Source organism: Panicum virgatum, chromosome 2K (assembly GCF_016808335.1).
Source record: "Panicum virgatum strain AP13 chromosome 2K, P.virgatum_v5, whole genome shotgun sequence".
NCBI lineage: Eukaryota > Viridiplantae > Streptophyta > Magnoliopsida > Poales > Poaceae > Panicum > Panicum virgatum.
The window spans coordinates 5,113,001-5,132,700 of record NC_053137.1 but is presented as its reverse complement, the minus strand read 5'-3'; the positions used below and the strand labels follow the sequence as shown (position 1 = coordinate 5,132,700).

The 19,700-nt window shown below is 49.2% G+C and overlaps 3 protein-coding genes and 1 pseudogene across 3 annotated transcripts; 3 read left to right on the top strand and 1 right to left on the bottom strand.

The window, feature by feature from the left end:
* The first annotated feature begins 3,221 nt into the window (after positions 1-3,221).
* On the top strand, positions 3,222-4,805 carry LOC120694981 (probable carboxylesterase 15). Its single transcript, XM_039978315.1, has 2 exons — positions 3,222-3,335; positions 3,420-4,805. The coding sequence occupies exons 1-2, from the start codon at positions 3,222-3,224 to the stop codon at positions 4,575-4,577; spliced, it is 1,272 nt and encodes a 423-aa protein (XP_039834249.1). The 3' UTR covers positions 4,578-4,805.
* Positions 4,806-10,359: 5,554 nt separating this feature from the next.
* On the bottom strand, positions 10,360-11,782 carry LOC120662545 (probable carboxylesterase 15). The gene has a single exon (XM_039941674.1). It carries the CDS (start codon positions 11,732-11,734, stop codon positions 10,634-10,636), a length of 1,101 nt encoding a protein of 366 aa, XP_039797608.1. The 5' UTR covers positions 11,735-11,782; the 3' UTR covers positions 10,360-10,633.
* Positions 11,783-16,228: 4,446 nt separating this feature from the next.
* Positions 16,229-17,500, top strand: LOC120662537 (probable carboxylesterase 15). Its single transcript, XM_039941668.1, has one exon. The coding sequence runs from the start codon at positions 16,302-16,304 to the stop codon at positions 17,331-17,333; it is 1,032 nt and encodes a 343-aa protein (XP_039797602.1). The 5' UTR covers positions 16,229-16,301; the 3' UTR covers positions 17,334-17,500.
* A 634-nt stretch (positions 17,501-18,134) lies between these two features.
* LOC120662522 lies at positions 18,135-19,489 on the top strand (annotated as a pseudogene).
* Positions 19,490-19,700: the final 211 nt, after the last annotated feature.

Sequence of the window (19,700 nt, the reverse complement as noted above, 5' to 3'; positions counted from 1 at the left end):
AATAGCAGATGCTTGAGTTAGATCTGCATTTTTAAAAACTTTATTTAATAAATTTAGACTATATCCTAGGGAGTTAGATCTCATTACCCCAACCCGGCCTGATGTCCCCATATCAGCTGGGTTGGTAGTATTTCCTTAAAAAATTTGGGACCATTTTATATAGAAACTTTAACAAAGCCCTACATATTTCAACCGCGCAATACTGCAAGAAAGCATTAAATGTTGGATAGATAAATCCAGTGAATGATAGCAGACAAAAAGGAAAGGGTTATGTTAAGTGTTGTGTTAAGCACTAGTTCACAATGATCCAACGGCTAATTACCAATTAACACCAACTCCACTACTTCTAATTACATCACCAAAGCTATCCGACCATGATCACGCCATTAGCTCACAGATGTGCCAATGGTCACTTGCCAACTGGCATGGCCTTAATCAATCACCATGTGTTTGCAGCTCAACTTCGCTATCGAGATAAAGTGTGATACTTTTATTAAGTCTTTTTTATGCTGAGTTGATCTGATATGGAGCAGATTAGATATATATAATACGTGATCTGACGGACAGAATTTAGCCAATGCCGACTCAGAGGCCTCAAACAAGTTGGCCATATAGGTAATTTGTCAACCCCTAAATGGTAAAACATCTCCTCTACTTGACCAATCATACTAATTATGATGGTAAGAATTGACAAAGGAATTAACAGCACCACAAAATTAAGACTAATACTACAGTATACATCTACAAACCCAGTATACCTGTGCTGGTGTTTCTCATCAATATCACAGTGCCAAAATCTTAATTAAACAAGCACATACTCGCAGAGTAGCATGCATGTCTTGTTAGGGTCCTTGTGGTCGAACCTCTATATCCACCTGGATTTGAGTCATACTCCCTCCGTTCCAAATTATAAGACATCCCAAGAATTTTGGAGAGTCAAAACAATCTCAAGTTCGACCAAGATTATAGAGAGAAATATAAAAATATATGATATCAAATTGATGTACTATGAAAATATAACTAATAAAGAATCTAATGGTACTTAGTTTATATAATAAATGTCATTATTCTATTATATAAATTTGGTCAAATATAAAAAACTTTGACTCTCCGAGATTGTTGGAATGTCTTAAAATTTGGAATGGAGGGAGTATATGGCATGAAGCGAAGGAATTTGAGAACTGGATGGAAAGAAGCAAAAGTAGGATGCTGCTCGATTTGCCACATAGGATTGAGCTGAATCCAGATCATGTTAACTGAGTTGTGTTTGCTCGAGTGCAATTTGGCTTTGTATGGTGCTGACGTTCGGTTCCCTGCTGTGCATACGAACATATGGTGGTTCAGCTGTTTTTATTTTAGAAAGAGAGAAAATTTCACATTTTTTAGCCTTATTATTAGTAGTCCAAATAATGGCAGTAAACTGAAGAACGAGAGCAACGTTCCTCTGCGGTAAAAAAAAAAGGAACAAATGATTCAGTAATTCATCTTCTTTTCCTTACTTTTCCCATTGATTTTGTGACCAGACCATGATCCATCATCGGCCTTGCATTGGATAAGTCCATGACGTTTCTTCTCTTCCATCTCCATCAACGTGGCCATCTCCTCTCGCTCTAGCTGTCTTGTATACCCCACTGAGTTAGCAGTCCAGTCACTGATATGGGTACAAAACATGAGCGCACTTTCTCAATCACGTACGAATTCATCTTCCAAAACATTTTAAAACTTGAGCTCTTATTTATCCAGTCAGATTGTCTGAGACCCTTCTATTAAGGTTTACTAGCTGTCAGTGGTCACCCAGATTTCCTTGCGCGATTTCAGATCTAGATGTGTCGTCAAGAAAGAGATGCCTCTGCCTATCCGAGATTACTCTGACCTTTCATTTTCAGTCCATGGATCTGATTCGACCGAACTTATTGGCTAGCTCCTTGCCTCCTTCAAAATGTTCTTTCTTTGCAGATCAAGCTTAAATTGAATAAATCGCATGTGCCACATCATTGAAGTTGTGATGTTGCTTGAGATAATACGTCATATAAATTCTATCTCAATTTTTTTAAGATTGCATAGTACAACTCAGACACTTACAACACACGCACACTCACCCCTATGAACACGCATACACAAATCCTACTCCTACGAGTATATTCGAAGACTGAGCCAGCAAAACCTCGAGATTGACACAGTTACTACAGGCGCCTCGTTGTCGACGACAATGTCTCCTACCACTGAAAGCACAACTCCTTTAAATCCTAGAATATTCGTGCTTATGGAAAGTCGAACTCAGAGCCTGAGGTGCTACTAGGCTTGCCTCGTAGACTTCATGAAAATGGAAATGCGATTTTGGTCGGATCAAGGAGGGTAGTGACTAGTGACAAGGAAGGTGTATTTTTCCTTCCTTTTGCATTGATAAAAGAAGAACAGTGACAACAAAGAAAATAAGTTATAATCCCCTGACTTCACATAAGCTGGTTTTATTAATCTATAATTTATAATCACCTGAATTGATACATGTCAAAATTTGGGACAGGGTGCATTTCAGAGGGGGGAGGCACTTTATTTTTTCAAAACAGAAGGTGACCCAAATAGAACTGCAATTATTAGTGTGAATTGAAAATATTGGCGCCCGACTGACTCAACCCAAGTGGAAATGCCACCTTAGTGGCTTTATCTAGGAGGCTAGGAAGAAGAAGGCAGTCTAAAAATAAGATGTACTAGAGCACCCATATGTTTCATAGAAAAATTAAACACACGATAAGTGATGACAAAAAGAAACAGAGATAAAAAGGGGTTAAAGTGAGGTGCAGTTCAATTGTTGCGTTGAGCACTTCAATGATGAGGCCATTACTTCACCAATGTGCCAATGGCGACTTGCCAATTCCTATCGATCAGTCCCCATTTCTTTGCAACTGAACGTAGTTATCAAGCTAAAGCAAGCCATGCTAATTGCTAACCTGACATGGAGTGCACACACATAGTCTTTGATCGGTTGGGGGCCAATGCCAACTCGAAGTCCACCACACAATCTAACCACCATTACCGTTTGAAACCTATGCAAAAGAAAAAGCAAAAATGCGATGGATGTGTGCTTGCAATATTGATAAAGAATTATTTTTTTAGATGAAAAAAAAGATGATGGAATTGCGCCTGTAATGCTAACCGAAGGTTGATCTCTATATCAGAATTTTAGCTATTCATAGATACAAGAGCAATTGGATCGTTACAAAATGCAATTGTCCAGTGCTTTTGTTTCGGTGACGTCGGTTCATGGAAAACTGGAAAATTTCACTTTTCACCGTGTGGCTGCTAAAGATGCCTACATCATGCTCGATAGACCGACCGTAGGTATATCTTTCGGGGGGGAAATTAGACCACAGCTATATAAAAATATAGTTTTTTTTTACTACGGGATGGCTATATAAGAGGGGTTTAGGCTACTGGAGATCATCAGCTCAACTGAGCCTTCTTGTCTTGTTAACTCGCCAACCATGCCTGCCGTCTCAGCTGCCGCCTGCTGCGCCGCCGCTACGCCGGCTAGCGAAGTCGTCGAGGACCTCTTCGGCTTCCTGCGCGTCCTCAGTGACGGCACCATCCTCCGGTCGCCGGCGGAACCGGTGTTCTGCCCGACCACCTTCCCCACCAGCCACCCGTCCGTGCAGTGGAAGGAGGCCGTGTACGACAAGGCCAAGAACCTCCGCGTCCGCATGTACAAGCCGGCGGTCGCTGCAGCCGCCGCCGGCGGCGGCAGCGGCGATGCCTCCAGGAACAAGCTGCCGGTGCTCGTGCACTTCCACGGCGGCGGCTTCTGCCTCGGGTCGTGCACGTGGGGGAACGTCCACGCGTTCTGCCTCCGCCTCGCCGCGGACGCCGGCGCCGTCGTGCTCTCCGCCGGGTACCGCCTCGCCCCGGAGCACCGGCTCCCGGCGGCCCTCGACGACGGCGCCAGTTTCATGCGCTGGCTCCGGGACCAGTCCGCGAACGCCGCCGAGGCCGATGCCTGGCTCACCGAGGCCGCCGACTTCCGGCGCGTGTTCGTCACCGGCGACTCGGCGGGCGGCACCATAGCGCACCACCTCGCCGTGCGCGCCGGCTCGGCCGCGGCGGCGGAGCCAGGCGAGACGACAGCGGCGGCGGACCCCGTCACGGTCCTCGGCTACGTCCTGATGATGCCGTTCTTCGGCGGCGTCCGGCGCACCTCGTCGGAGGCGGAGTGCCCCGCGGAGGCGTTCCCGAACCTCGACGTGGTCGACCGGTTCTGGCGGCTGTCGCTGCCGGCCGGCGCCACCAGGGACCACCCGGCGGCGAACCCGTTCGGGCCGGACAGCCCCGACCTCGCCGCGGCGGAGCTCCGGCCGGTCCTCGTGGTGGCCGGCGGCCTCGACCTGCTACGCGACCGCACCGTCGACTACGCGGAGCAGCTGGCGGCGATGGGCAAGCCCGTGGAGCTCGCCGAGTTCGCCGGCAAGGTCCACGGGTTCTACCTGCACGAGCCGGGGTCCGAGGCCACCGGCGAGCTGATCCAGGCCGTGGCCCGTTTCGTCGACGGCTGCGTCGCTGCGACAGAGGCTGCTGCTGCTGCTTAATTATTTACTCCGATCCATGCATGTGTCACGTCCCTATAGGAGGCGTCGACGACCGTCGAGTTCAATAACTTGCTTGTGTATCAGTGTGTGCTTAGGTGTCCATGTATGCGTGCCATTCTCTCTTAGTCGCATGATGATGTATGAATTCAGGCGTGTAAGAGCAACTTCAGTAGAGCTTCTAAATTTGGGTGAGCAAATATTAATTTAGAAGTCCACTTTTAAATTTTACTCATCCAAATATGAGCCTCCACTCCAGCAGACCGAGTAAATTGGGCTTCTATAGAAGGCTCATAGTTGGCAGCCCAAATAGAGGGCCACTAAATTGGGGAGGGGGGAATTTGGATGGCTTATCAAAATGACAGCCCATTTGCTCCCTGTAACACCCGAGTGTTAAAAACTGGGCTTAACTGATTAATTAGTAACCTGAGTTAATCCGTCGCAAATCAAGTCGAAACTCTGCTCAAACTCAATTTCATTTCCTGGAGTCTGGGGAAACCGGAACCTCCGGAATTTGGACCCGGAACTTCCGGAAATATCGGGATACTCCGGGTATTAACCCGGAAACTCCGGATATTCTTCCGGATAGTCCGGACCTGAAATGCTATAGCACGAGTTTTGGGTCTGATAACTGTTTCGAAACGTTATAAACCGTTATTCACTCTCCTCAGTCTCCTCTCTCACTCTCTCCCGTGCTCTCTCTCACCCCAAACCCTAGAGACCAAAAAACCCTCCCTCTACTCTTGATCCAAGGCCCAAGGGAGCTTCAATTGGGTGGGGGATCCTCTCTCCCGCGTACTCCTTCCCTGGGCGGCTTGGGTTCAAGCTCTTGGTGCAAGGAAGAGCTCACCCCAAGGTAAGTAAGCTAGGGTTTGGCAAGTCCCTTGTTCTAGGGGGTTTAAATCGATTTCCTCCGGTCAATCGTCTTCTTATGAATCCCTCTACTAGGGTCTAGGAGGGTTTCGATTTTTGTAGGTTGGTTTTGCTAGAAATCAGAGTTTCAGTTTTGGGGGCGAAAGCAGTGTGAAATCCGGAAACTCCGGGTGTAAGTCCGGATACTCTGGAAATTCCACCCCCGGAAACTCTGGGTATTAATCCGGATACTCTGGAAATTCCGGATATTCCGGATTGAAATCCGGATATTCCGGTTTTTGCAGGGTTATGAATGTCGGGTTGTTCGGTTAGTAGTATTTGTGATCGGTTAAGGTTTATTTCAAAGTTTCAAATTGTATTGCATACATTCTCATATCATATGCATACTTATAGACGCCGCCGCTGAAGGAATCGTGTACGAGGTGGTTGCGGAGCCACAGGAGCCGCAGGGGCAAGCCCCGCAGCAGGAGGATCGTGGGGAGCAGGCCCAAGGCTCATCTCACCCTAGAGTTGAGCAGCAGACGCAAGGCAAGCCCCGGTGCATGTCCTATTATTTTAAATTATGATTCACTATGTATATGTTTTATCTATTACTTGTGCATTACGTATTAGAAATTGATTGGAACCCTAGCTGCATGATCCCTAGGTTTCCTTGAGTTTTTACTAGTATGTCTAGGTCGATAGCGGTGACAGGCTAAATAAGTCCGGTAGAAGTCGGGTGACTTCGTGTCACTCGCGAGACACAGGAAACTTTAGAAGCCGAGTAATTGCCGGTTACTCGCGAGATACATTATTATCGTTGTACTTCAGTATTTGAGAAATGGATTGAAATGGATATGGAGATGTGAGACCGGGCGGGGATGATGGTATTAGTTTTGGCAGCAGGACTGGGTTCTTGGGTGTCTTAGCCCCGTCCGTGTCGATTAAGGACCGGTCGTTGTGGCAGTGCTGATCGGAGATTGAATTGTACTAACCGCATGCCGGGAGTATGAGGTAGTCGAAACCGGTAAGCCGAGTACTGCTTTGCTTCGAAAGTACAAGAACCCGCACCCAACTCCTAGGGCGAGTCGAGTAGTCACGGAGAATTGGGATGCATATGTTTACTTTTGGTGGTCTCACGTTGAGCTCGGCTGACCATATGTCGTTGGGTTAGTTCCTGTAGTTCGAGGCGGGGAGGGGAAATGTTGGTGCATGGAGTCCGACGGGGCTTTTGTGTGCCGTGTTGGTTAGGTCCACCTTGCAAGGTTAAATCGGATCGATTCGCTGTGTCTCGCGGATATGAGGGTCTTGATCTCTTTGTCACCTCGTAGCAAATATGTTAGGGTATTAGAGATATAAAAATGGATACTATCCTAAATCTTAAATTGGATGCTCCAACATGCGTGGGTAGATAGGCAAACATTAGTGAGAGTCTATCTATAAAAAAAATGCGGCTAAAACATTGAAAGTAAGGATACACCTCTAGTTGCTATCTCTGCAAAATAACCACCAGCCAAAAGCCTTGCATGTCTAGTTATGTGGGCTAAGTTATACCCACTGGTCGGGTAAGCCTTACTGAGTATTAGAATACTCAGGGTTTGTTGCCACATTTATTATTATAGGACACCCGGACGTCGACTTCTGCCCCTGTTGTGTCAAGTTCATCCGCCGGGATGCAGAGGGGTGGCAGGTCGAGGAGCGGGACCCTTAGGTTAGGGCGCTGTCGAGTTGTACACTTGTGGGCTGAGTGTGCAGCCTTTCTGTTTTGCGTAGACCGGTCTGACCGGTCCGTGGGATCGGTCTGACCGGTGGAGTTGGCAGCGGGGTGCCGACTGGTCGAGAAGGATAGAACTAGTGATAGTTAGAATAGATGTAGGATCTTTTGGTTTCGAACTTCAGACCATCTATTGTAAAGTTTTGTAAATTAATCTCATATATTTGAACTCGGTTTGTAAAACTTATTGTTTCGTTTTCATTGAGTTTATATTTTCAAGTAATATGCCGTGCTTGTACCATCTGCGCCCACCTTCGCGTGGGACTACCGGTGATGTTTCGATTGGGCCGTGGGTTGAGAAAGGATCGCCAAATTAAGCTGTTAAGCTAATGCACCCGATGTGTTCAAATGACAGCCATTACGCTTAATTAGATTTTTAATTTGGCGGTTCCGTCACACTCCCCCTGCTGGAGATTGATTTTTGATGTCCACCGACTAAATCTTCGTATAGAAGCCCATTTGCTCTCCCTACTGGAGTTGCTCTAAGTGTCGGTTGAGGAGCATAGCCAACACCCTTTTGAATAAAATGCCCTTTTACCTCAGTGGCAAAGTAATGTCCATGGTACGGCATAAGTCATCGGTTCAAACCGGTAAAGGACTTTTCATTTGGGGAACATATCATGTGCAATTTCGTGAAAACTATACAAACTTCAATCCGGACCACTAGATTAATATCCAAGGGGCATAGGAGAGGGGGATAATTTTACAATTAACCGTCCGCCTTTGGATTAGGTAATTACACTTTTGCAAATCCCCCTTCCCACTCCCCTTACGCCCTCCCCTTGGATGTTAATCCGGTGGCCCAGATTGAAGTTGGCATAGTTTCCACAGTTAGGTTGGTTTGATGGTAGAGTAATACTTTGGTAAGGTGGAAGTTGAGATGCTCGTGGTTACTTTGTCAATCTTAAGATCCGCCGCCTCCTAGCATCTTGTAGGTGCTCATTGACTCATTAAGGTAAGGTATGTGCATGTATATGAGGGTCTGTCGTCTGCGCTGTACTTGTTTCAAGAAAAAAAAAACTTAATTATCAAGCATGAAATTCATTGTTTGTGTCCACATGATATGTAGGTCATGTTTAGTCATGGCGACCCCTATATGTATGTAGACAAATGTTTATTCACTAACTACAAACTTTAGTCCCGGTTGAAGCAACCGGGACTACGAAAAGGGTGAGCAGCAAGGTTAACAAAAAAAAATGTAGGGAAGCACCGCCACCTGCAATCCTTAGGGCTTAATCCGAAGACCTCTTTCTTGCTTATAGCCTCCTTGTTACCACCACACCTACACAACATATGTATAGCAAGGTCAAAACAATCCTTTTAGTACCGGGTCATGCAACTGGAATTAATACCCGATACTTTTAGAGTCTCGGATGTGCACTGATGGCTCATTCCACACCCGTACTAATCAAGTTTTTTCTAGTAGTGCCATACACACTTCTTTCAGGCTTCATCAGCTTTCTATACTTTAGTTGTTAACCAAAGTTGGCTGCATGTTACTACTGGTTGGTACTACTAATAAGTTACTATGCCGTAAATATATCGTCGATGTAGCCTATAGCATGTTCCATAGGCATTGACTTTCTGTTTTTCCATAGTTCTCGGCCAAAGCAATGGTCATTTAATTAGCTACTTCATTAGGCTCTACCATGTAAAGTCAGGTCATGTTACTTTGTGATTACAGGCTACAAATAATAAATTGCTGACTTCAACGTATGGCACATGTATGATGGCCTTGTTTATAGTAGTTACTTCCATAATTTATGGGGGCATGAGTGGAGCAAACTGCTTCCGTAACAGTTTGACATTTCCTTGGAGAGTATCTTGGAGGAAGTTTAAAATTAGCGGAGACATTGCAAATGTTGTTGAATCTAGAAGTGTATATCCAATGAGACCATCCATGATCTGTCCATCCGACCATGTCTTGACAAAACCCCCAAGAAAAGGATACTACACATGTCACAATGGAAGCTACCGGATAATATCTTGAAGGCAATGTTTATAATCTTTTTTTGTGAAGGGGGAGACTGCATATGTAAGACGAAAATCTTACTGATCTCTGAGCTGCGGCTAGATCTACACATAACTAATCTCTTCATCAACGAAAAGTCATCCAAAAACTTGTGATTTGTGCCTATCACCATCTCCACGCCTACACCACGTAAGACCAAACTGCCAGCTCATATATGCATACATACATGCTTAGAGATACTTTGTCCTGATCTAGATTCTAGCTTCGCTCAAAGAAGAAAAAATCAGAATCACATTCAGAGATTCAGCATGCTGAAGCTTATCACTCGCCGAGTTCAGATGGCTGCGCGTCCACAGGTTAAGAGTATGTCCTCTTGTGAGCTTACTGATCAAGTTGCAGCGGCAGCAGAAGGTCTGATACGCGGCTATGCATGGATTCTTGTGGGCTGTTTTAAAGGCATAGAAATAGGAACAGTCAAGCATTTTGTGGACATTTTCTGATAAAAAAAACTTTATGCATGCGTTTGGTTGTCTAAGTTCCAAATATGTGTATGCACATTTTTATAGGACGACATATATTTCAAACAGCAGAAATATGTAAGCTGTTTCTTCCAGTAGATCAATGTTCGTTGCTCCTCCACGAGACCAATTGGACTGACTCACTCTACATCAATGATTCTATAGTAAGTAGGTGTTGACTTATATGGCTGCTAATTGGGGTTTGCACTATACAATGCATGTCACGACAACAGTAACCGTGGACTAATAATAACAAAGATATGGCTCCATGTTACTGCCACTAAAAGTAAAAGGTTCAAGTTTTCTGAAGTGATGGAACATTTCCCTTTTTTACATACATATGAAGAGGTGTGAATGGGACATGCATGCACCTAGTCTTTCAACATTTTTTTTTCAAATATATTAAATGCAGTGGCAAATCTTCTAAGCTATGATCACTCTGTACGTTCTTTTAATTTACGTGTGTAGACTTTGTTTCTTTTTAATTTTCTAGATGGAACTTTGACTATACTGCTTTAACTAGACTACTCTTGTTTATAACTAATTAAGTTCTGTACAAAAAGTGTTCAAACAAACTTTTTACATCGAAAAAGAAAAGTTAACAGAGGTAGAGAGGGCCGTGTGCTCGCCCACTGAACGGAGATGAGGCCTATATAAGGGGTCCATATATGAGTCCATTAATCATATCATCAGCATAAAGTAGAACATCCTCACCTGAATTTTTTTTTCATTGATAGGGATGGCACACCACATAAGCACAAACACAACACAAACACTTGTGACCGACTACCCTGCCGATTTGAGCTCTCCTCGTAATAAGCTGAAACGTTGCATCAACCGTACCGAACTACAGTACACAAGAATGTTGCACTATACTACGCATGCATCATGCACGCACGAACCTTGATGCTGGCTGACGTGGCACGTGCGTGCACCGAGCTAACTAGCCTTTCGGCGCCGCGGCGCAGCAGCTGCGTACGAACTGGCGCACGAGGCCGATCAGCTCGCCAGTGGCCTCGGACCCCGGGTCCAGCGTGTAGAACCCGTGCGGCTCGCCGTCTAACTCGGCGAGCTCCACCGGCTTGCCCATCGCCGCCAGCCGCTCGGCGTAGTCGACGGCGCGGTCGCGCATCATGTCGAGGCCGCCGGCCACCACGAGTACCGGCCGGAGCTCCGCCGCGGCGAGGTCGGGGCTGCCCGGCCCGAACGGGTTCGCCGCCGGGTGGTCCCTGGTGGCGCCGGCCGGCAGCGACAGCCGCCAGAACCGGTCGAACAGGTCCAGGTTCAGGAGCGCCTCCGCGGGGCACTCGGCCTCCGACCGCGTCCGGCGGACGCCGCCGAAGAACGGCATCAGGAGGACGTAGCCCCGGACCGTGACCGGGTCGACGTCGTTGTGGCCGGCGGGCTCGCCGCGCTTGGTGGCCGCGGCGGCGGCGGCCAAGCCGGCGCGCACGGCGAGGTGGTGCGCTATGGTGCCGCCCGCCGAGTCGCCGGTGACGAAGACGCGGCCGAAGTCGGCGGCCTCGGCAAGCCAGGCGTCGGCGCCCGCGGCGGCGGGGCTCGCGGACTGCTCGTGGAGCCAGCGCAGGAACCCGGCGCCGTCGTCGACCGCCGCGGGGAGGCGGTGCTCCGGGGCGAGGCGGTACCCCGCGGAGAGCACGACGGCGCCGGCCTCCGCGGCGAGGCGGAGACAGAACGCGTGCACGTTAGCCCACGTGCACGACCCGAGGCAGAAGCCGCCGCCGTGGAAGTGGACGAGCACCGGCAGCTTCCCGGCGGGTGCGGCGGCCGGCCTGTACATGCGGACTCGGAGGTTCTTGGCCTTGTCGTACACGGCCTCCTTCCACTGCACCGACGGGTGGCTGTCGGGGAAGGTGGTCGGGCAGAACGCCGGCCCCGCCGCCGACCGGAGCACGGTGCCGTCGTCGAGGACGCGCAGGAAGCCGCAGATGTCCTCGACGACGACCTTGGTCGGCGGAGGCGCCGCTCCGGTGGCGGCTGAGACGGCGGGCATGCTTGGCATATCTCTATCTGTGCCACGCATGTGCGTTTTGTGCGAGTGAAGAGTGGGAAGCCAGCCAGCCAGGGAATGAACAAGCTATGTTGATGAGCTTTAGCGAACCCTAAGCTCTCTTATATAGCCATCCAACGGCAACAGTAACCGTGCATCTGAGATGCCTGTGTTCTACTAATAATTTCTATCACGCATGACGCCGATGACCAATCGACGATGACGTAAGCCGTGCCATTCTTGGTGGTCAGGATGAAAACTCCTATCGGACGGCCGGTGTGTCGCATAAGTTGCGCAGCAGGTTGTTAGAAAAGTTAAAACGACCTATAATTTAAAACAGAAGAACTAGATCGTGTCAGCAAGGTCCGGGATCAGTTAGCATCAGCAGGGGAATCAGATGTTAGCCACTAGTCTTTGATACCAAAAATGACTCCTTGTTTTCATCAATTACTTCTTTTTTTTTTTGGAGATTTCAGAAGTTGATGATGGTCATGCAACATGCTTCTTCTGTGATGTGGCATTTATTGAGCCGGCATTGGCCAAATTCTGTCCATCTGATCACGCACTGGCTGAGCATATGTGTGACACATTATCACCTTAGCAATTACGAGCATACCGTGCTTTTGGCTTGACAGCTACGTTCAGTTAATCAGTCGCAAGGAGGTGGGGACTGATATGATAAGAGTCGGCCCACACGGCAAATTGGGCGTGCCACCATCGGCACATTGGTGAGTGCCACCCAGAATAATGGTACTAGATCTCCTATCATATTCACGCAGAATCATTCTCTTTGAGACGATGCGATAGAATCATCGCGACCTCTGCGTCCGACTATGCACACAGCTTTGATGCCCTAACTATGTACTACTTTTGTTTTAAAATGTAGGTAATTTTAGTTCTATTCTAGGTTTTTTGGTGTTCTTGCTTATGCTTTGAAGTGCAATTGTGGTTTTTGTTTAACTTTGTGATTTTACCCTTTATTTTCACAAGTCATTGCAATTTTACCCTTGATCTTTGGGTATTTCCCTATTTTGACAGCTGCCTATGGGTACAATTGGATTTACTTGTGAACAGTAAGAGCAAAACCCCAAAGTTAAAAAAATAAGGATAAAATTACAATTACACTTCGAATGGGCAAGAACACAAATACCCCATTATTCTAAGTCAGACCTTTTCTAATTTAACCAAAGTCGCCCTAAAGTTAATAAATTTGATTTCATATGAATATACAACGACTTAGAGCTTGTTTGTTTGAGCTTCTTGGCAGCTTTTCAGCGTGAAAAATCAGAAGCTCAAATAAACAGCGAACTTTCAGTGCAGCATCTGGAAAGCTGGAAGTTTAGGAAAGTTGAGTTTATTTGGAAAGATGGAAGACTCAGTTTTATGAGCTTCTAGCTTTTTGAGTTCAAAAGGCTAAATTCAACTTCTAAAAGTTAGAGTTGGATTTATTTCAGAACCAAAAAGCTAGCGGCAGTTTTTCCAAAAAGCTTTTAAGTTGTAGCTCAAACAATCAGACCCTTAGACTTTGGAATAGGAGGAGTATCCCTTAAACGACCTAGTTGAGTTGGCAAAATATGCTAAATGAAATGTTCGGACGGAGACTTATTAAATTTGGTCTTTTTATATTTTTCTTGTTTTTACAACATTTTGTATTTATCCATGAAACATCTAGTTGCTTCTGGATGAACAACGGTTGTTAGATTGCTTTTTTCCTCCTAGATAAGGTGCATTTTCCCTCACAAAGCTCATGTCGTTTTCGGTCGAAAAGGTGGTTTGGGCCGGCGTTTTTTCTCCACTACTGGAGATAAGTCAGTCAGCCGACATGTTTCACGCTAGAATCCGAGTCCCGTTAGGACACGATAAAGTGGCACACGTGATTCAGCTCCATCTTCGTCTGCAATGAAACGACGTCGAACCATATCCATCCTCTAGACTGAAAATGATCAAGAGGCCAGAGTAATCTCGAATCGGATCTGCAGATGCCTCTGATAGTCTGATAGTCTGATCTCTTTCTTTCTTTGACGGCTGGGCCTGAACGTGAGAAATCCTGCAAAGGATATTTCACATCTGCGTGGCCTCAGAAGTAGGAAAAAGTATCTGAAAAAAGACTGTCTGGATGAAGACGGAAGAGCTCGATTTTATCTTACTTTTTCCTTCTGGAATGTGAATTATTGACGCGTGATGGTGCTATTTACTGGAGTAATTCAGAGGATTGACTGATGTTAACAGAGGTGGTAGAGAAGAGGACACGTCATGAATTTATCCAAACGGACATGTGGAGGGTGATGGATCACGAGCTGATCACAAGATTCGAGGGAAGAGGTCGGCGAAAGCAAATCTATTGTTTGGATGGGATTCATTGCTTGGTGTCAAGAAGCAAAGGACACCTCCTTGTACCGGTGTGGGCACATCCAACCATGGTCCACCTGGTACGAGTGATGACTCAGCAATTTGGACAGATCATGCAGTTGAAAGCAAAAGATTGAACAGAGAGATCGATGCTCTGTATTATTTTGAATGTGGAGTAATTATAGAGGGCGTTTTTAGAATTGAACTTACTATCTTTAGCTATTTTTTCCTTCGAAAAGTACAACATGGTACACAAAATGGAAACTGGTCCATGTGAGCAAGCGTGTGTTTTCAATTTTCATGAGTGATTTTTTACATTTTTATTACATTTTAGAGGATTTTTTTTGAAAAGAGTAGCATTTTTAGAGGAATATTAATATGTACTATTTTCTTTTTTTATGATTATTGGCCCAGCCCACGATGGCAACATGAAAGCCCGCCCCTCCGAGCATTTTCAGTGACATGTCAGAGTTTTGAAGCTAAAAACTGGGTCACACACTCACACAATATAATCCACTGTGGCGTCAGTCGCAACTCGGTTCTTTTTTTCACCCATCGTAGGTCATAACAAAGTCATTCATATGCATAGATTTTAATAAAGTCATAACTGAAGGGTATGATGAAAACATAATAAATACTTGTAGCTTCAGTAGTGGAGACTTAAAATTTAATCTCCCCTTAATTTATGTACTATATAGCTTCAGTGGAAAAAGCAAAATGCAAAGTGGCAGCCCAGCACAGCTACAGTAGCTGATGCTCAGCTGAGCCTGAGCAGGCCTTGTCCATGAACCGCTTCACGGCCCGGATTAGGATCAGCTCGTCCACCGGCCCGCTCCACGGCCGCAGCGAGAAGAAGCCGTGCCCCTGCCCCAGGAACACGACGGCCTCCGCCGGCTTCCCCATCTCCTTCACCCTGCGCACGTACACGTACTTCCACGTTACCTGCAGGGGCGGAGCTATGTATGCTCCAAGGGGTGCCCGGACACCCACGCCGAAATGAAAGCTCAATACTAATCATCAAATTTTCATCTTATAAATTAGAGAGCTAGCAATAAAACCATAGACAAGACACCCATTTGATTCAACTCTAGCTTCGCCTGTGGTTACCTGTCCCGCAGCGTGTCGCCCCCGGCCACGGCCACCGGCGTCGGCGCGTCCGGCGAGAACGGGTGGTCCGCCGCGGTGCCGGCGGGGAGCGACAGCAGCGCGTAGCGGCCCGACATGTCGCGGTTCAGAAACATCGACGATCTTTCCCTCTCTACTTTTTAAGAAGCTTAAAGGCACTCCGCCCGCAATTGTAAGGCTGGTTTGGAACTTTGGATGCATGTGTATGTGCTAGACTAAAGTAGTTTCAATTCAACTAAAATTTACTCCATTAGTTATCAAAACCCACTCAATGTGGATTAAACCAACTAACTATGAAAAGATTTTTCTATGTTTTATACGTGTCCATCTGAAGTTTAGTTTACTGATCACACACATGTAGACTTAGAATGTAGTCACCTAATATTTAATCATCTAAAATTTAGTTGTGACTAAAGTTTAACTCTGGATGATCTTCAAAACCATCGGCAGTGATTGAACTAAGCAACCATTCATATCTTCTTCCTAGTCTTTTCGCCATCTTCATCGAGCTAGGCTACGTCAGTACAGATTTAGCTAGATTTTCAGAGGAAAAAGGGTGAGCCGAACGCGAGGTGGAGGCAAAGCCACGACAGCCCGTGTGCCCTTGCCGCTGCATTTCAAGGCCCGTCCACTTGGTTTGGAGTTGGAGGAATCGAACATGGTCTACACTACAGTGGCCCGAGAGGAACCCTTTGACCAACAGTGACAACTGCTCACTTCGAGCTTATCTTCGCTGCGGTCTAGCTCGTCGGCGTCAGCGTGATCGCTCCGGCATGCCTGCAGGAGACATCCATAACTGTACACCGCTGCCCATCGGTGACCTACTTGACACGTGGAGTAGACCAGACAGTGACGTGTCATCCTTCGTGGCAGGGACAGTATCTATCACATGTGTAAAATCTCGCTTGGGAAACGGAAGAAGTCCACGGCTGGTGTGCCTGGTTGCTAATGCACGGCTCTCTGACTACCATAGTGTGGCTGACCGGTGGGTCCAGCCCAAGTCAATGATATTAATGAAACTCCATCCTTCGATCCATGCCTGGCTATTTATTGCCCGTAATGCTTCCAGCCTTGCTACCACACTCGAGTATCCATCCAGTCTCCACTGTTCAGTGGCCAACTTGTCATGTCCTCGTCGGCCACTCCATGCTCGGCGGCACCGGCGCCGCCGCACGTCGTCGAGGACTGCTTCGGCGTCGTGCAGCTGCTCAGCGACGGCACGGTGCGGCGGTCCACGGATTACTCGGCGCTCCCGCTCGTCGGCGGCGTGCCGCCGGACCTGCCCGTGGAGTGGAAGGACGTCGTCTACGACGACACGCACGGCCTCCGGCTCCGGATGTACCGGCCCACCACCACCGGCGGCGGCGGGGGCGGGGAGAAGCAGAGGAAGCTGCCGGTGCTCGTGTACTTCCACGGCGGCGGCTTCTGCCTCGCCAGCTTCGAGCTGATCAACTTCCACGCCGGCGCGCTCCGGCTCGCCGCCGAGCTCCCGGCGCTCGTGCTCTCCGCCGACTACCGCCTCGCGCCCGAGCACCGCCTCCCCGCGGCGCTCGACGACGCCGAGTCCGCCTTCTCCTGGCTCCGCGCCCAGGCCACAGCGTCCCCCGCCGCCGCCGACCCGTGGCTCGCCGAGTCGGCCGACTTCGGCCGGGTGTTCGTGATCGGCGACTCCGCCGGCGGCAACATCTCGCACCACATCTCGGTGCGCCACGGCTCCGGCCGGCTCCCCCTCGGCCCCCTCCGGCTCGCCGGGTGCGTGATGTTCTGGCCCTACTTCGGCGGCGAGGAGCCGACGCCTTCCGAGGCGGCGTCCCCGCCCGGCGAGCCCCTAGGCACGGCGCTGTTCGACCAGATGTGGCGCCTGGCGCTGCCGCCGGGCGCGACCAAGGACCACCCGGCCGCGAACCCGTTCGCGCCGGGGAGCGTCCCGCTCGGCGACCTCGGCGACGACTTCCCGCCGGCGCTCGTGCTGGACCCTGACCAGGACGCGCTGCACGACCGCGTGGCGGACTACGTCGCCAGGCTGAGGGCCGCCGGCAAGGCCGTCGAGCTCGTCGTCTTCCCCGGGCAGGGGCACGCGTTCTTCGTCACGGAGCCGTGCGGGGAGGCCTCGGACGAGCTGATCCGGGTCGTTAGGCGTTTCGTGCACGGTGGTTAACTGATGAATTGTAATCTTGTCTGCGTGTCTAATAATATGCCAATTTTTAACTGCATGCATGTATCTTTACGCGTTTTATTCAGCAGTTTTGAGGCCTCATTTAGATACACTGTGTAAAGTTTTTGAAACAGAATTTTTTCACATTTGAAATATTAAATATAGACTAATTATAAAATTAATTATAGAACTCGTCCGTAAACTGCGAGACGAATCTAACAAGTCTAATTAATATATCATAAATATGTATTTAATGTTGCTTTACTGTAGCAATATAGAGTTTAATCACGGCCTAATTACGTTTATTAGATTCGTCTCACAATTTACAAGCAAACTGTGCAGTTAGTTTTTTATTTCATCTAGACTTAGTTCTCCATACAGATGCCGCAACATTCTTTTAGAATTTTGAATCTAAACAAGACCTCGAGTTGGGAAATCTAAACAAGCTAAGACTTGCATTAAGAAAACTAAATATTGTAAAATCTGCAAGCACAGTTGTAACAAATATTGTCAATTGGGCATGGCCTGCCAATTTTTCGAAGAGAACATGGAAAATTTGAAGACAAATAATCGACTCGGGAGCAACGACTCAGGAATCTGTTTTGGTGAAACCGCGAAAATAATCGACACTTCTATTCAAAAAGAACAGATTTGATTTGATTTCAGAAAGAATTGCTCGAATTTTACGCTGTCTAGGCATGTGAATCAGAGGTAGTATCATAATGATTCATTGATCAAACCATCAACACGACACAAACAAATTGTTTTGGGAGAGAAGTGAACTAATTTGCTAGGGTACTCGTCCCTGTCACTTATTAATTCGACAACAATACACTGCTCGACATACACCAGCTAGCGCATCGCCAACAAAATTCGTTCCCTATCGGTATACCACACCATGTCGTCAACCACCTCGCCGGCGTCCGATGTCTCCGCCGAAAAGCCGCCGCCGCACGTCGTGGAGGACTTGCTCGGCCTCGTGCAGCTCCTCAGCGACGGCTCCGTCAGGCGCGCCCAGTCGCCGCTCGTCCTCCCGGCGACGCGCCCGTGCCCTCGGCCGACGCGCCAGCACCGGTCCGATGGAAGGACGTCGTCTACGACGAGACCTACAACCTCGGCCTCCGCGTGTTCGTGCCGTCCGACGGCGCCGAGAAGCTCCCCGTGCTCGTCTACTTCCACGGCGGCGGCTTCTGCGTCGGCAGCTTCGCCATGCCCGAGTTCCACGCCGCGTGCCTCCGCCTCGCCGCCGAGCTGCCCGCCGTCGTGCTCTCCGCCGACTACCGCCTCGCCCCGGAGCACCGCCTCCCCGCGGCGCTGGACGACGCCGAGAGCCTCTTCTCCTGGCTGCGCACCAAGGCCGCGGCGACCGCCGACCCGTGGCTCGCCGAGTCGGCGGACTTCGGCCGCGTGTTCGTGTCCGGCGACTCGGCCGGCGCCAACATCGCGCACCACGTGGCCGTGCGCGTCGGGTCGGGGAGCCTCGCCACCGGCGCGGCGCGCGTCGCCGGTTGCGCCCTGCTCTACCCGTACTTCGGCGGCGAGCGGAGGACGGCGTCGGAGGCGGCCTGCCCGGCCGACGTGTTCCTGACGCTGCCCCTGTCCGACCAGATGTGGCGCCTGGCGCTGCCGGCGGGGGCGAGCAGGGACCACCCGCTGGCGAACCCGTTCGGGCCGGGCAGCCCCGCGCTGGACTCCGTCGCCCTCCCGCCGGTGCTCGTCGCGGCCGGCGACGGCGACATGCTGGTCGACCGGATCAGGGACTACGTGGCGCGGCTGAACGCCACGGGGAGCAAGCGCGCCGAGCTCGCCGTGTTTCCGGGGCAGGGCCACGGGTTCCTCACCTTGGAGCCCGACGGCGAGGCCGCCGGCGAGCTGCTCCGCGTCGTGCTGCGGCGGTTCGTGCACGGCGGCGCCCGCCAGCTGACCGAGCTCACGGCCGCCCGCCGGGACTAGGCTCTCTGCTTGTCTGGACGCGCCCCGTGACGCTGGCACGCTGCTCGTCAATTCGCGTAAGGTTCTTGTCGCTTTCAGGCGTTGCATCACTGTGTTGTGGAGCAAATAAATTAAAGCTACTGTGAGTCTGCGAACTCAATCAAACACCGGTCCCCTAGTACACTGCAGGGTTGGTTATGGTTGGTTAATAAAGCTCTCTTGCTCTACAGAAATTGTTTCCCCGTACGCTTCTGCAAGTTGCGGCTATTGACTCCCATCGGTCTCGGATCCAGAATTGCCGCTGAAGTTTGCAGCCTGCATGCAGTTTGCTGTACTTTTTTGTTTTCCGTTTGCTGTCCTGGCTGGTTGTTTCATCACAGCGTAAAGTACTAATCGGTCAACTCCCGGGACCCGGGGTAGTCCAAGCCTGATTATTGG